At 48.5% G+C, this 17247-nt stretch overlaps 1 protein-coding gene across 1 annotated transcript in view; it reads left to right on the forward strand.

Moving 5' to 3' along the window:
• Nucleotides 1–17247, forward strand: part of LOC129381120 (regulator of microtubule dynamics protein 1-like) — a 101557-nt gene that overhangs the window by 32622 nt on the left and 51688 nt on the right. The window contains exon 6 of the mRNA XM_055063700.2: nucleotides 5655–5742. Within this exon, the coding sequence (XP_054919675.1) occupies nucleotides 5655–5742 (88 nt within the window). The remainder of the gene's footprint in view (nucleotides 1–5654; nucleotides 5743–17247) is intronic.

Consider the following 17247-nt stretch of genomic DNA (forward strand, 5'->3'; position numbering starts at 1 on the left):
GATAAATTCACCGTTTCCATGGAGACTTTGCACACCTTTGCTTTGTGTGCTTCAACAGCCGTTTACTGCTGAAGTTTGTCATCAGCCTCTTAAAGGACCTCTCACCAGGTCTGGCCAGTTTGAGCTGACAAACGCAGAGCACACATTGAGCAATAATGATCGTGTCTGCAAAGTATAGTATCGCTACACGCCGCGGGAAGACCTGAAATTTCAAACCGAACGCCGTTCTTCCTTCTCCTCGTGGCCGCCGCGCTCCAAGCCAGACGGTGACGTAGTCATGCCCACAGTGTGACGTCACTCGTGGTGACATGACTTTGAGAATTATTCAAGACAACATCTGTTGTCTGTGCGATCTGTTGCTTGAATTGACGAATTGACATTTAGAGAAATAATAGCACACAATGAAAATGTCTGCATGTTTTCTTGTTTGACTTCAGACCGAAGGAAGAGAAATGTACTTCCCGCTTCGTCTGCTTGTTCCCACGGTCGTGCAGTCATGTGCATAGGTACTGAAACTAGGCCATTTTTTACCGTGCTCCAGCGCGTGATCATGCTCTGCGATCTGCTCGTTCTGCCTCAGTATTCGTGTAGCACTGAATTATACCGTTAGTCATGTTTCCTTGTGCACAGCGTGTAAAATCGTGCACTGTGCGAACGAGGCAACAGCTCGCATGCAACACCGTCCGCGGAAGTGCATAGCGCCGAAAAAAAAAAGCGACCAGAGAAAAAAAGATCGGGTGGCGTATGTGTCACGCGATCCTCGAGGTCTGGTATGGGAGAACGCAGGGAAGGCATTTCGCTTGCAAAGGCTAGACGGGGTGAGTGGAGACAGCATCTTGTTTGGCAGTGGAGCCTGCCTCTAAAATCATGGGTTCGCGACATTGAAATATGCAGCAGAACGCTCCCTAGAGGACACATAACTTCCAGCATATAACCAAAATTTTCTATGGGGCCTGGTGAAGTGCGCTTTAAGGGAGCTGGCAGGCAGGACAGCTCGCTGCAATAACTCCAGCAGACACGAGTGCCATTTTGCCTTTGAGAAACGTTTTAAATGTGTGATGCTCTTATGTGTGTGACAACTTGAAAGGGCAAATTACCCGCCATGGTTGCTTAGTGGCTTTGGCGTTGCACTGCTAAGCACGAGGTCATGGGATGAAATCCTCGCCATGGTGGCCGCATTTCGATAGGGGCGAAATTCAAAGGCGCCCATGTACCGCGCATTGGGTATACTATTGACACGTGTACTTATATTTATCGGGCGACCACGTTTCGCCGCCGAACAAATGTTATCACGCAGCGCGGGACGCGCCTGCATGTATCCGAAGTTTCTGGAAAGTTATCGATGCTTCTATATGCTGTCTATTGGCTTGTGTTATCTGATTTCATCGCGTGATGCGAATGGTGTAGAACTTTGTGGAAGGCACGCGGGTCCCAACGATTAGTCTGGAACATTCGATGACTGCTGTATAAAAGCCGACTCGCTGGACCCGCTGATCAGATTTTCGACGATCGCCGACCGTGTTCGCCGCTATCGTTGTGCTATAAGTGTAGCCTGTTTTTTTGTGGGCACAGGTTCGCCCAATAAAAGTTAGTTTTGTCCTTCACAGTATTGCTACTGTGTTCTTCAATGTCACCACCATGTGACACTATAAAGAACCTCAGGTGGTCAAAACTAATCCGGAGTCTGCCACTACAGCACGCCTCATAATCAGCTCGTGGTTTTGGCATGCAAAAGCCCAGAATTCTTAAAGGGCAAACCAAAAAAATAGAATAAATTATCAATAGCTACTGGTGAATGTAATGTATCATTTCACATTACATGCTGTAGAAAAGGAAACAATTAGTTTTTTTTCCGCATAAGGAAAAGGGAACGAAATTGCTGGTCTGCTTCCAGCTGAGGTCCCACGGCACACTGCAGTTCTGTAGCCATTGCTTCATAGCCAAGAACATTTGAGTATAGTTTGCACATTTAGGCACTTTTGTTACGAACAAAAAAATCCTAAGTGCTGTCACCATCATTGCTTAGCACAAGGTGTTTTGTTGTTACTAGTCGCAGTGGCAGATCATCACTTATTGTGCATGTTGGTAAACCCAGCCTTTTTCCAAGGCAAGTACAGAGATATAATGTATAAAATATACCTTTGAGACAGTTTGTGCGTAGGCACTTTGTATAAAAAATAAATTGAAACAAGTAGAGTGCTTAACGTAAAGTGAGCCACATATTTGGCTTGTTTTTAGGGCGGTAGCTGTTTTAGAGCTCGGCTCTTGGGTGCCCGTTCCTGCTGTGAGCATCATCGTAACCGAAAGAACGTTGAGCGCAGCGGGGGAGTAAGGTTTGGCAAAAGCGGGAGTAAAAGCGTAGTGTGACAACAATGGCTAGGAGGTGACGGCAGAGTGGCGCACATCGTTTGGGAGGTCTGTCTGCGGTGGCTGCCGTGAATCGCGTCCACGCGTCACCCACACGCTGCCTCTCGCGATCAGTCGCGCCACACTCCGATCCTTTGCAACGTGCCGCATGAGGCAGCTTGTCTGCTCCAGCCAATGTATTGTGAAATCAAAACGCGTATAGGTTGCGCTCAAATGTCGCATTAGGCAGTATCATACATAATCGTAGGTTAATTTCTTTTCCCGACGATTCAAAATATTTCTGCCTACCACACTAAAGTGCGAGGTTGCGGTGATAGCATGCTTAAATAGCTAGGGCACCATATGGGATACTGAGAAGCATTTGAAAACGTACAGTAAACGTAGTGTTTTGACTCCAATTCGATTTTTCGGTTAATTCAATCCCAACCGAAGGTCCCACCGAGCGCTCATACATTTCTATGGGCCCAAACGTTCACTATTTTGATCCTAAAATTGGCATTTGCCGGATAATCCGAGCTTGACCACTTCGAACGCATTTGCCTGACCCCTAAAGTGACCCCAATAACGGCCCGTTAGTGGCAGCGTCTGTCTCGGTGGAGCTTAGGGGACCGTGAATGTGTTGAATGCACATCATCTCCCTTCGAAAATGCCTATTTTCCGCCCGTCCTAGGAAGATTCTCTAGTAATAAGGGTAACTCACGATGGCTGATTGTGGTATTTACTCTGGGCACTATTGGGTTGAAAATTGCCTGTGGGGTGCAAGTGAACAGGAAACCAAAACCGCGTTTGTACGTTTTACCACATAACAGGGCTGTATTGCAGCGAAGCAGACGTCAAAACATCCTGCGGCGAAGCTGACTTAATTCATTCGCGGCCAATGCTGGCGAATCAACGGGCATAGCTGCAGTGGCAATGTTGCCGAAGCTGGCGAATCGCCGGGCTGCCGCTTTTAGGATTTCAAGAAGCTGTTGATAGATGTCAGCACTTATCACCTGATATGAAGATGCTTGGATATATTACTGATAGATGGCAGTACTGAGTTGTGTCATTTGAACGCACTTTTCTACGTTTTCGTCTTTTTTTTTTTTTCGTGATGATCTCTGGTGGCTGAAGGAATGGCAGTGCCCAGTGGACGGCGTGCTCTCTCAGAGTGTGAGATATTGGATATGCTCTTCGATAGCGACAGGGATGAGTAGCCTCAAGGCAATTCCAGGTGTGTGAGGCTAAAGGAAAGAAAAGTGAAAGCCGCTGGTAGGGCGAAAAGTGTGATGCTGCTCTGCACATGCCCGAGGCTTCCAGATTTTTCACACGCTTGTGACTTGAAAAAACTTCACATAACAAATTGTGAAGATTTCTCAAATGTCGATGAATGTATTTTTGTCAGTGCCCAGCAAATAGTTTGCTTAGGCGCTCATGACGCACAGAAAGGTGAGCGTGGGGCACGCGCGCACTTTCGGTGCAAAAATACGCGGTACGGATGGCCCACACGTGAGCGCGGCGTGCGGCAGCGAATGGGTTAATGAAACCGGCCGCTATCCTAAAAAAATCCCGTCTTTGTTGGATTTCTACTTTGGTTAGGAACTTTGTTATTTCTACGTTAATTCTCTATTTCGGACACATAGAAAGTGGGCGCACATTTGGCTAAGGTATGTTAAACCCAAGGAAATACTGCCATACTAATTTTTTTTTTTTTTTTCTAATTCGACCTGTCGGATAATTGAATCAGTGTCGACAGTTGCGTGGAGGTTGAATTATCGGAAATCGACTGTATTACATCCTAACCCTATTAACCTTGACACAGATGTACACAGAAGTCAGGAAAATGGCACTACTTTGTGCTCGTAGCTTGAAATTGACAAATTCAATACGGAGTTCACACATGCAAATGCAATCTCTGCATCATGGTTTATTGTTGGGTGTTCAGGCGGTGAAAAATTTTGAATATTAGGATCTGTCAAATGCGAATCAAATTTGTAATAAAATTTTAAAATTGTGCACCACTGTTCTATGAATAATGTGGAAAAATTGTTGCTAGTAATGTAAAAAATGTCCAGCATGTAGCAGAAGATTGCACTTGAACAAACTTTAAATAGTCCCACTGTTGAAAAATACCACCTCATTTGAGAAATGCAGCAAAGAGCGAGCAACTGTGATCGGATCTTTGACAAGTGGAGGTGTAAAACGAATTGAAAATTACCAAAGGATAAAACCGAAGTATGGTAACGTATGTCGCAGTAACAAATGTGTGAGTGGAGTAGAAAATAAACAAATGGTCATGACACCTGTGAAACACTCCTTGCCCAGGTCAAAAGTATGGAGATGTACCTGTGAGTATTCCAGCTATCAAAGCTGTAATTTGACTGGCTCATATTTTGCAACGACGTATACTTTACTGACAAATTGTATAATAATGTAAGTCTCATATCGAATACTATCTACCTAAGTGTCTATGGTGACATCAAGTTGTTTCGTTTTAGTCAAGTTGTATTTTGCTAGTTTTTATGAGTACTGTAATATCCTGAGAGATAGCACAACTAAAATGTAGAGCAAATCATGTAAAAAGAGGGAGTGGACTAAATTACAGTGTACAATTGAGAAAAGGTAACAAAAGCATTGCAGCCGAAGGTTGTGAAGTTTTGGTTGTAAGCCCTTGTTCAGTATTCTTCAAAGTGTTCAGAAGAACAGTCAATATTATTGTCGAACAAAACATTGATGACCTGTCAGCATTGTTCACTTATCTCTCGTGGTATCAGCTTGAGACAAGGTGACCATTGCAGCCAAGGGGGATGAACCAAATAAAACTGTCCTTCCCTTTCAGCAGTGTCCCTTACGTTCCGCAGTAGCTAACAAACCCCATTTTTGCTGCCATGCTCCCAGGGCCGAGGGATTATGAAGTGGGCTATCTTTTGGTGTTTTGGAAAAAACTGCAAATCGTGCCAAAAACAGGGGTGGGTTTTCTTTCGGCGATGGGGCATCTGTTAGGATTTTACGGTAGATGTTCAAATTGCTAAATTGCACGTAAAGTTATTTTCACTTTGTGACAGTTCTCTTGATATGAACTGGCTAGTCACCAAAGTAATTATGGCTCGCTTCCAGAGCATTCTGCAATATTAGGCATTCTCTTATGTCGTGCAGTGGCAAACATGTAGCCTATGGCTAATCCGCTATATGGAACTATGACCTTGCGTAATCTGACTTTCTGCAGTAGCATTAACTTTAGCTTTGTGAAATGTTTGGTGTCGCCAAACTGCTCAACCAGAATTATTGAGTTCTTGTAATTTTTGCAGGTGCTATGAGGTGGCAGGTACACCATGGATCATCAGGAAGGCAGGGCAGCTTATATTTTCAGAAATCCCAAGCTCCAGCTATGAAGAGGTGGGCTTGTACACTTTTGTCAGTGTTGTATCATTATATACTTTCTTTTTAACGGTTGGGCGCTGATGCTTGTATGCGTGTTCCTTTATGAAATGTTGGTTGCAATATGCAGTAAGATCTCGGTAAACGGAAATCGCTGCTTAAACGGAACAGCCTCTAAATGAGCTAATTTTGTATTTCGGCGATGCAAAAGAACTTTCGTTTATTCGAGCCAAAATTTTCGCCACTCTCTGTAAACAGAAACATCAGAAGCAAGTTAGATCTAAAGAAAAAAATTTTCAGAATGAGGCAGGATCTGAAATACATTTTTTTTTTGGCACCTGTCCAGACAGCCATCCTTAAAAATTGGTGGCAGAAACTCAAGCAGGCAAAAGTTCGATAAATGTTTCATTCATAGCATGTACAGCTTTGTGGCACCACCACTCGCCCCATAGATGGCCAAGGTAAGCAGAACCAAAATTTCTGATGGTTCCCTGTTTGGTAATTTCGGCTTCCCCTGCATGACTGCATGTTATTCTGCCACCAACTGGAGCAGTAAGAAATACATGTTTGTTTTGCATGTTGCCACCTGTGCCTCCTTGAAACCAAAACTAGCTACGCCACAGGCTGCATCACACATAGTGCTGCACCTGTACAGATATTTCTCAGTAAATGGAACTCCTGTCAATCGGAACATATTTCACCAGTCCCTTGAGGTTCCGTTTAACATGATTTTACTATGTACTGTTAAATATCAAATTTCCACTTGATTCTTGGTGTCTTGAATGAAACCAAAACAGTTTTGATTATCTTAAATTTTTTCTGATCACCCAAGATATTGCTACGGAATAGTATTACCGATGACGAAGAGGCGAGCAGTAAGAAGACGACGACGATTGGAGGCTAGCGCGGGCTGTTGCCTCTTGGCCAAGTGCGGCGTATTACGTTGTAAATATACTTGTACAGTAAAAGCTCGTTAATTCGAAATCTCTTAATTCGAACCGCCGGTTAATTCGAACTGATGCCCGGGTCCCTGCAAAGCCCTATGTATATCAATGGGCCGGAACGCCCGATAATTCGAACGTACCGGTACTCACGTCGGTTAATTCGAACTAGGAGCCGGCAGCCGACATTGCTTCTCGTAAATAGAAGTCGCCTCGTAACGAGTACAATGCATTGAAATTTTTTTTTTAATATGCACAGCGACGAGAATAAATAAGCCAGCGCGCATTTTTGCACGCACGAGGCGAGCCGCCAATTTCCTTGCTGGAGCCTCCGGCGTTGTTGTTGTTGCGACTGAGGGAACGAAGACAGCGATTGCCGAGAAGTATGGCATCAAAAAAAGCACGTTGTCTACCTACATCAAGAACAAGGACTCTATCATCGATGCTTACCAAAAGGAGATTGAGCCCTCGCGGAAAAGACTACGGCACGACTCACGCAGCACGACTCACGCGCGGCGAGCACGCCTGACAGCGACGACGAGTCCGACAAAGAGGACGATCCGTTGCCTCCTCCGAGCACATGTGAAGCAGCATCGGGACTTGATCTGCCTGCGCGCTATTTCTCCACCGATGAGAATTCGGATGCTGCGCTGGAGATGTTGGGCAAGTTGCAGACAATGCTTCTCGAGTCGCGGCGAAGAAAGCGCAAACAAATGCAAATCACCGATTATTTTTCATGTTGATATGCTTCGATCATTATTCTTTTGTTAATAAACATGTTTTTGAAGCATAAATAGTGTCATATTTCATCATTAAGCCTGACGCTCACGTGGGTACATTTATCATTAGTTCCAGGCGCATAAATTGATTGGATATCTTTATTTCCTTTGGTGTTTGGACTCGCATGATTTTAATACCCGCAATCGCCGACCTCAAAGAGTAGTAGTGCGTATTCCTCGATGACGATCCCAGATATGGCTATTTTGGCTTCGGCCCTAGCAGCCAAATGCAATGGCCATTTTTTTTTTTCTTGCCGCCCGCTCGTTAATTCAAACTCCGCTTAATTCGAACAATTTTTCAGTCCCCCACGAGTTCGAATTAACGAGCTTCTACTGTATATAGCTTTTCATCTGCGTCTTCTTACGTAACATATCTGGTGGAGGTGGACGTTCCCTGTACCTCGTCACGGAGCTTCGCAGTGGACGGTACGTCGAGCCTAGCTTCATGGCTCCCGGCGATGACAACTCGACTCAGCCGCCTCCGACACCTGCTGCCACTTCGACAACCTACATCACTCTCCCTGCTCCTCGTGATCCTGGCGTATTCTCGGGCAAAGGTGGGGAAGACGTCGACGACTGGATCAGCCTGTACGAACACGTCAGCCGCAATAACCGGTGGGACCCTACTATCATGCTCGCCAACGTAGTCTTTTACCTCGGTGGCACACCTCGAGTTTGGTTTCGGACGCACGAAGAGGAGCTCACCAGTTGGGATTCGCTCAAGCAAAAGCTCAGAGACTTGTTCGGCAACCCCTACGGTCACAAACTTGCCGCGCAGAAGGCGCTTTCCGGCCGTGTGCAGACGTCAACAGAGCCCTATGTCACGTACATTCAGGACGTCTTGGCTCTGTGCCGCAAAGTTGATGCACACATGACTGAGACAGACAAGGTATCCCACATCCTCAAAGGCATTGCCGATGGCACTGCCTTCAACTTGCTCGTATTCAACAACGTCGCGACGGTGGATGCTGTTATAAAAGAGTGCCGCCGCCTGGAACTCGCTAAAAGCCGACGTATCGATCAGCAGTTTGCCCGTTTGCCCAACACCCCAGCGACATCTTCCTGTGCCGACGCTTCTCGTGCCAACAACACTGGCGATATTACCAAGATCGTCCGGCGTGAGATTGAGGCCGCCTATCCGGCTGCCTTCGACTCCAGCCCCACCAATGCACCTGCAGTCACGGTCTCACTGATCCAGGCAGTTGTCCGCCAAGAGTTCGAAAACATGGATCTTCACACCATCTGCTCGGCCCATCGTCCTGATACCTGCCCGGCTTCTTCGATTCCACCCCGTCCCGCATCTTCTTACCCACCACGTTTCCGCAACCCAGCTGAATGGCGCACTGCTGACGACAGGCCCATTTGCTTTCACTGCCGTCGCATCGGACACATTTCTCGGCACTGTCGAAGTCGCGGGACTTCCCTGACCCGGTCTTCTTATACTGCCTACTCTCGCCCCTCAGGTGGCCCTTCTCGTCCCTATGCCGCACGCTGCGATAATGCCGCCACTGACTCTCCTGTGCCGAACCGCCCCTATTCTCGTTCACCTTCGCCCCAACGACGACAATCTCACTCTCCCCAGCCCCATCGCTCCTTTTAGCCGACTCCCTTCGGACGCCGCTCCCAGCCGGAAAACTAGATGATGCAGCGCCTCGAGGTGACGCTGCATTGCTCCCTACGCCGCCAAATCCTCCACTGACGTTGCCTACTCATCTGAACCTTCTTGACGTGCAAGTCGACGGTGTTCCTGTATCTGCTCTTATAGACACTGGGGCGCATTTGTCGGTAATGAGCCCGGACTTTCGTAGCCGCCTGAAAAAAATAATCACGCCCGCCACGACGCATGTTGTCCGTGTCGCCGATAGCGGAACAGCCCCCGTAATTGGTATGTGTACCGCCCGTGTCTCCTTTGCCGATCGTTCCACAATCGTGCTATTCACAGTCATCGCCCACTGTCCCCACGACATCATCCTCGGCTTAGACTTCCTCTCCATTCTGCTCTCATTGATTGTTCCGCCAGTACTCTCCGCCTTGACCTGCCTGTTCTGGATCCCGCTGAACCACACCCCAGTCGCCTCAGTTCCGTCGACTTCGTTCGCTTGCCACCTACGGCACTGACTTACGTTGACCTAGTGTCATCCCAACCAGTGCCCGACGGTCACTGTGTCGCGGCTCCTATACAAGACGTACTCCTTACACACGGGATCACGGTACCTCATACCGTTTTATCTATTACGGCCAATTGCGTCTGCCTGCCAGTGGTCAATTTTGGCTTGACGACACAAGTGCTGCCACGCGGGACGTCTCTGGCCCAGCTTTGCTCATTCGAGGATCACTCAATAGCATCTATTGAGGTAGATGGCAATTCAGCCGATCCTCCTCTACCATCTCAGTCGACAACTTGTACCATCGCCGACTTGCAGAAAATCATTGCGCCCGACATGCCGTCCGAGCACGCTCGTGAGCTCTACCGCGTTCTGTTTTCCTACAACGATATTTTTTACTTTAACCCTTTCGCTGTCGGACCTTTCTGGCCGTGACGCACCCCCAGTGTCGGCTTGGTTTCAGGGAGCGAGCATAACAGGGAATGAACATAGCAATTTATTTTTGATTATGATTGGTATACAAATAACATAGTCAATGCAATATGCACATTTTAATGTTCTGCAGCTGTTATTAGTAAACATCATCATCATCATCAGCCTGACTATAACATCCGTTCAACATCCGAATCTGACGATGCGGAACTCATCTCTTCGTCGCGTTAGACGCTGTCCGAGTCCAAATCCGAGCTCGGCTCGTATTCTGAATCGTAAGAGCCACCGCTCCAATGAACAGACGAAGGTCTCGAGCTGCTCAGCTATCCGAAAGTAACCGCGCGCAGGGAGGATGCGCTTTCAGTCGCCCGCGCAACGGAGATAAATGGGACGTTGTGTGATCAAGAAGAGGGAGATGGAAAAAGGCTAAAACAAAGTTCGAAGGGCTTTACGTTTACTGCTGCAAGTCGGAAGCGAGGGTGCGGCGAGAGAGCGGAAGCAGCAATCGAGTCACCCTTTTCGGAGAGGCAACGGCGGCGCGTGCGCCTGAACTTGACGCGCCGTAGCAGACACACCAACAGAAGAAAATAAAAACCTTCAAACCGGCGGAGATGGCAGAACAACCCTTGAACCCATAACCACACGCGCGCGACGCAGGATCCAGCGAACGCGGAGCCACCGCGCCACTCGGCAAAAAGAGAGGGGGGCGTGGCAGTCGCACCGTACTCTTCAATACGTGTACTAACACAGGCCGGGGCGAAAATACGAACTTGTAGGAAGAGTCAACAGATGGCGTGGCCAAGTCCGGGAGCGCCAGCTTTGCGCTCAGGCGCGAAATTTTGAACGCGCGATAGAGAACGTACCGGTACGTCAGTGACACTGCGGGGGGGGAAGCGCGATGACGTACCGGTACGTCAGTGACAGCGAAAGGGTTAACGATCGTCCTTTGGCCCAAACTGCAACTGTTAAACATCGCATTAATACCGGCGATGCCCCTCCTATTCATCGCCGCCCGTATCAAGTGTCACCGGCTAAGCGTCAAGTTATTCACGCAGAAGTTCGCAAAATGCTTGCCAAGAACATCATAGAACCGTCATGTAGTCCATGGGCGTCACCTGTTGTACTGGTAAAAAAGGATGGCTCATGGCGCTTTTGCGTGGATTATCGGCACCTTAACAGGGTTACCAAAAAGGATGTGTATCCCCTACCTCGGATCGATGACGCCCTTGACTGCCTCCATGGTGCTCGCTACTTCTCTTCTATTGACCTCCGCTCCGGCTACTGGCAGATTGCCGTGGACGATCTCGACCGCGAGAAGACTGCTTTTGTAACTCCGGACGGTCTTTATCAATTCAAAGTGTTGCCGTTCGGTCTATGTAACGCTCCTGCCACTTTTGAACGCATGATGGACTCCCTTCTTCACGGTTTCAAATGGTCCACATGCCTGTGCTACTTGGACGACGTCATAGTATTCTCCCCAACGTTCGCTACGCACCTCGAGCGCCTCTCGGCAGTCCTGGACGTTTTTCGTCGTGCCGGTCTGCAACTGAACGCATCGAAGTGCCAATTCGGCCGTCGCCAGATTACCGTCCTTGGGCATCTCGTTGACGCGAACGGAGTGCAACCGGACCCAGGCAAGATCCATGCTGTTACGCACTTCCCTGTCCCGAAGTGTGTCAAGGATGTGCGCAGCTTCATCGGCCTTTGTTCCTACTTCCGCTGTTTCGTGAAAAATTGCGCGGCCATAGCACGACCACTAACCGAGCTTTTGAAAAAAGACGCCCCTTTTCAGTGGGGCGATAACAAGGCCTCTGCATTCTCGCATCTAATCGACATTCTCACAACGCCTCCCGTTCTGGCCCATTTCCATCCTTCTGCACCTACCAAAGTCCGTACTGATGCCAGCGGTCACGGAATTGGCGCAGTACTGGCACAACGCCAGCGCGGCAACGACCGTGTTATCGCTTACGCCAGCAGGCTCCTCTCACCCGCGGAGCGCAACTATTCCATCACTGAGCGTGAGTGTCTGGCCCTAGTTTGGGCGGTTGCGAAGTTCCGCCCATACTTATATGGCCGACCCTTTTCCGTTGTCACAGACCATCACGCGCTTTGCTGGTTATGCTCACTGAAAGATCCTACAGGAAGACTTGGTCGCTGGGCATTACGCCTCCAAGAATATTCATATACTGCCACCTACAAATCTGGCCGACTACACAAGGACGCTGACTGCCTGTCTCGTTACCCGGTAGACGAGCCTGACGGCGCCGACAGTAGTACCGCCAGTGGCATTTTCTCTGTGTCTGCCTTCGCTAACATCGCCGATGTGCTGTACCGAGACCTACCGCTGCGAGCACTCATTGAGCGTCTGCGCTCTACACCTACCGACGCGTCCGTTCGCCGCTATCTTCTCCAGGGCGGCATTCTGTACCGAAGGAACTTCCTCCCTGACGGATCTGATCTTCTTGTCATGCCAAAACATCGACGACAGACTGTGCTCTTTGAGATGCATGACGCACCCACTGCAGGACATCTTGGGGTAACCCGCACGTACGACTGCGTCCGCCGCCGCTTCTATTGGCCTGGTCTTGCTCGCTCCGTCCGACGCTATGTTGCTGCCTGTGATACCTGCCAGCGTCGGAAAACACCTCGGGTGCTACCTGCCGGTCATCTCCAGCCGATCACTGTCCCTGTGGAACCGTTCTTTCGTGTTGGATTAGACCTCCTCGGTCCCTTTCCGACGTCATCCTTTGGGAACAAATGGGTAGCCGTCGCAACTGATTACGCCACCCGATACGCTATCACGCGGGCTCTCCCTACCAGTTGCGCCACTGACATCGTGGACTTTCTCTTGCGTGACATTATCTTACTTCATGGCGCCCCGCGACAGCTGCTCACTGACCGTGGTCGTAACTTCCTCTCGAAAGTTATCGCCGACATTGTACGTTCCTGCTCCACTCAACACAAGCTGACTACCTCATACCATCCTCAAACCAATGGCCTGACAGAGCGGTTAAACCGTACTCTTACCGATATGCTGTCCAAGGACCACCACGACTGTGACATTGCCCTTCCTTACGTCACATTTGCTTATAATTCTTCCCGGCACGACACCGCCGGATTTTCTCCCTTTTATCTACTCTACGGTCGCGAACCGACCTTGCCCCTTGACATGGCACTTCCTCCTGCTTCGATCTCAACAAGCGAGTATGCGCGCGACGCCATCGCCCTCGCCGACCATGCACACCAGCTTGCCCGTGCTCGACTGACGGACTCGCTAACCACTCAGCAGCGTCAGTACAACGCCCGCCACCGTGACGTACAGTTTTCGCCTGGTGCGCTCGTGCTCTTGTGGTCGCCCTCGTGTCACGTCGGACTTTCACAAAAGCTCCTTTCGCGATACACAGGGCCCTACCGCGTGCTGCGCCAGGTGACGCCTGTGACGTACGAAATTGCCCCTGTGAGCTCAACCTCGTCATCTACTCTGGCAACTAGTGATGTCGTGCACGTCAGTAGGCTCAAGGCCTACTACACTGCTTCCGAGTCCGGCCTTTAGTCGCTCCAGGGCGGCGCTTTTGCCGCCGGGGGTAGTGCTACGGAATAGTATTACCGATGACGAAGAGGCGAGCAGTAAGAAGACGACGACGACGATTGGAGGCTAGCGCGGGCTGTTGCCTCTTTGCCAAGTGTGGCGTATTACGTTGTAAATATACTTGTATATAGCTTTTCATCTGCGTCTTCTTACGTAACAATATTTTAAAAAATGGCTTGTTTAGAAGTACCTGTGAGAAAAAAAAAAATTTTTACGTACAAAGTGAGTGTCTTGTCTGCTTTTCACTTCCTCTAAATTGAAAAGAAGGATTTTGACATTTTCAACTCAATAGCTTTTACTGTAATAATGCTTTCTTACCTTCCTTCTACTTAAACTTGCTTCTCTCTAAGCACAAATCGGTTCTTCCCATGTTTTCTGAACTAGTACTGGTGCCTCTATTTCTCTGTCCGGTGTTCCTAGTGTAATTTCTGCACATTCTGTAAAAGCAGCAAGAGGTTGAACCGCCAGCCAAGCTTCTTTTAAAGGTCTGGTTAGAATCGCATTTTAGAGCCCAACTCTTAAGCGCGCGTTCCTGCATTGAGTGTCGGTGTGCCTCGGCGTCCAAGTAGCTCAGTGAACCAACAGATTGAAGGATGACAGTGAACACGGGAGTGCAGCGGGGGATGAAAAGCGAAGAGGAGGAGGAGGAGGCTACAGGGAAAGCATGAGATGAAAAGTAAGGTGAAAGCGTGAAAAGTGTAGTGCCACTCTATATATTATACGATATGTATATATATCGTATATATATATATATATATATATATATATATATATATATATATATATATATATATATATATATTATACGATGGCTACGAGATGGCGCCAGAGTTGCACGTGTCGGCTGTTCACAGGTAACGATACTATATATGAAAACAAAGCGGTGCATTAGCAAAGGTCTGTTTACGGCGGCTGCTGTGAATCGCAACCATGCGTCACTCAGGTGCTGCCTCTGGTGATCTCACAATAAGCTAAGCAGTCATGCTACAATTCGCTCCATTTGTAACGTGCCACACAAGACAGATTGTCTGCACCACCTATTGTATTGCGATATGAAAACGCTTATAGAGCTGCGCTCAAATTTCGCATTAGGGAATATCGTACATAATCGTCAGTTAATTTTTTGTTCGATATGTAGCCGAGTGTTTCCGCAGTTTCTTTTTCTTACTTCAGTGAAGCCATCTACTAACAATAGTCACCTTTCTCCTTGGACTGGTCTTGTGTGAGGTCTGTGGATTATACTGCACCATGGACAGGCCAATAGACAAAATTAAGGGGGCATACAGTTCTTGCATCGCAACAAATGTCCAAACAATGTATTTTTGAATATGACATGTAAAGTTTCTCTAACTCTGATTCTGGAATTTCTTTATTGAAAATCATGTACCATCAGCATAAATTGAAATATGAAACGGAAATATAGTAGAACCTTGTCGATACATTCCCGTTATGTATGGTTTCCTGGTGCCAACGTTCGCAGTCGAGAACACAAAAAAATTACCCAATAGAGTTATGATTATTGTTTACCACTTTACAAGTTCCCGGAAAACACGGTCTTTCGGCACCAACGTACAGTACGTCGCCAAAATGCGATCGTATGATCCTTTTCCGGCCGCCAGATCTCTTGTAAACACGAAAATGCGCGAGGCGTGCACGATTTAGAACTGTATATAGCTGCCCGCCATGGCAGCTTCACTCTAATACTCCCCCGCCCATCTCGCGTGAAAACGCCGGCATGCACTCAGTTTCTCGTTTCGGTACCAGCAAATCTTCTCCTGGGTCGTCGCATGTGGCATTCACAGCTATCACTGCCACTCCTATTGTGATAAGCATCTTTGCCTATCTGTTTCACAGCGTGTGGTGCCGTTGGAAGCATAGCGCATGCTTTTAATAAGCCAGAACCGAAACGTGCCGCCTTTCCCTGCTGCAGACTGCGATATTATACATTTTCCGGCCACTAGATCCCCTCTGAACAAGAAAAGGCGCGAGGTGTGCACGATCAACGACAGTATATAGCCGCCCGTCTCTCGTGAGAATGACTGTGCGCACAGTTTCTTATGCCGATACCAGCAAATCTCTGCCTTGGTCGTCACACACGGTGTTCACAGCTATCGCCGCCAAACCTATTGCAATAAGCATCTTCACTTATCTCTCTTACAGGGCGTGGTGCATACAGTCAAACCTCGATATATCGAACACGGATATATCGAATTATTGCGTATATCGAACAATTTCTATATCACATGGAAAATCGCATGCATTTTTAATTCTTTATTTCGAACGGGGCCGGATGTAAAATGGATATTTCGAACTCCGCCGCCCCAGACCAAGTGCGCTCTGTTGACAGGAGGCGAGCTTTCCCGCAACACTCTCGAAGATAGCGGCGGCGCGATCGGCGTTCCAGACTGCTGCGTACGACAGCTGCCCACATCGGTTGCGCCGAGGGCGCCATTTGAACGTAGCGGCGTACACACGCAGCGGCTTGGAGCCAGCGCGGCCGCCTCGATCACGCGCGCACCTATGCGCGCACGGCGGGGCAAGCCGCCTCGATCACGCGCGCACGGCGAGGCTTGCCCCCGCCGTGCACGCGTGATCGAGGCGGCCGTGGAGCCAGTTGGAGCGCTTTGTCCGTGCTGAGCCACACATCATGTGCATTGCGGACTTCGTTGGCGGTGACGACAGCACCGAAACAGTGGCGGAGTTAACAGACGTGGACATCGCGGCAGAAGTGACTGCTGAGCGGCCAAACGAAGACGCTGCCGAGGCTGATCCAGCGAGCGCTGATGTTGCCCCGCTCCCGACTGCAACTGAGGCTGTAGCTGCTTTGGCTGTTGTACGCCGCTACTGCGGCGCAATAGAAGGCACTGGACTGTCTCTTGTGGACCGTTTGGACTATGTTGAGGACGCCGTGGTCTAGCACGCGGTTGCTAATATGAAGCAGGCTACGCTGCTTCAGTACTTTCAGCGAACTAAATAAATACTTTGTTTGAAGCTTCATGTGAGTATCTATTGCGCCACGATTGGTTCATTGATTGATTTGCGCTAGTTTCTGACGCGTTTTCTGCGTGATTTTATATATCGAATTCTGGCTATATCGAACTATTTTGCGATCACCGCGCTGTTCGATATATCGAGGTTCGACTGTAGTGCCATTGGTAGTGTACAGCACACTTTTAGTAGATGATAATCCGAACATGCTGCCATTCACTGTTGCAGACGGTGTGATGTGGGCATCATGTTTCGCTTCGGCAACATCCGGTGTCCCCCACGTGCTTGACTTCATTTGGGTTTCCAGTCGCCTTCTTAAAACACCACTCAATAGGAAAACTATACGCATCTCAGGCTGCCCACTGGGATACCACCAGCTCGACGTGCATCAGCGTCTGGTGCTGCAACGCTCCGCGCTATGCTTCGCATTACGTAGATGTCAACAATAGTTGAGTCTGCTAGACTTCTTTAATAACTTCGGATCGTACATTTTCCTGGTTGGTATGTTTTTTTTTTCGTGGTTATTTGCAAAATGTATGAACGAGGTTCTACTGTACATGGAACAAACTGGAACCAACTTATTACAGAGAAAATTCGGCCTCGTTATCAAGGGGCTTCTGTTATCAATGTGATCAGTCAGCCTTGAGAGACGGATGATAAGTGTGATGTAGAATTGAGACGAAGGAATA

This window comes from Dermacentor andersoni, chromosome 1 (genome assembly GCF_023375885.2).
Source record: "Dermacentor andersoni chromosome 1, qqDerAnde1_hic_scaffold, whole genome shotgun sequence".
NCBI classification, from domain to species: domain Eukaryota; kingdom Metazoa; phylum Arthropoda; class Arachnida; order Ixodida; family Ixodidae; genus Dermacentor; species Dermacentor andersoni.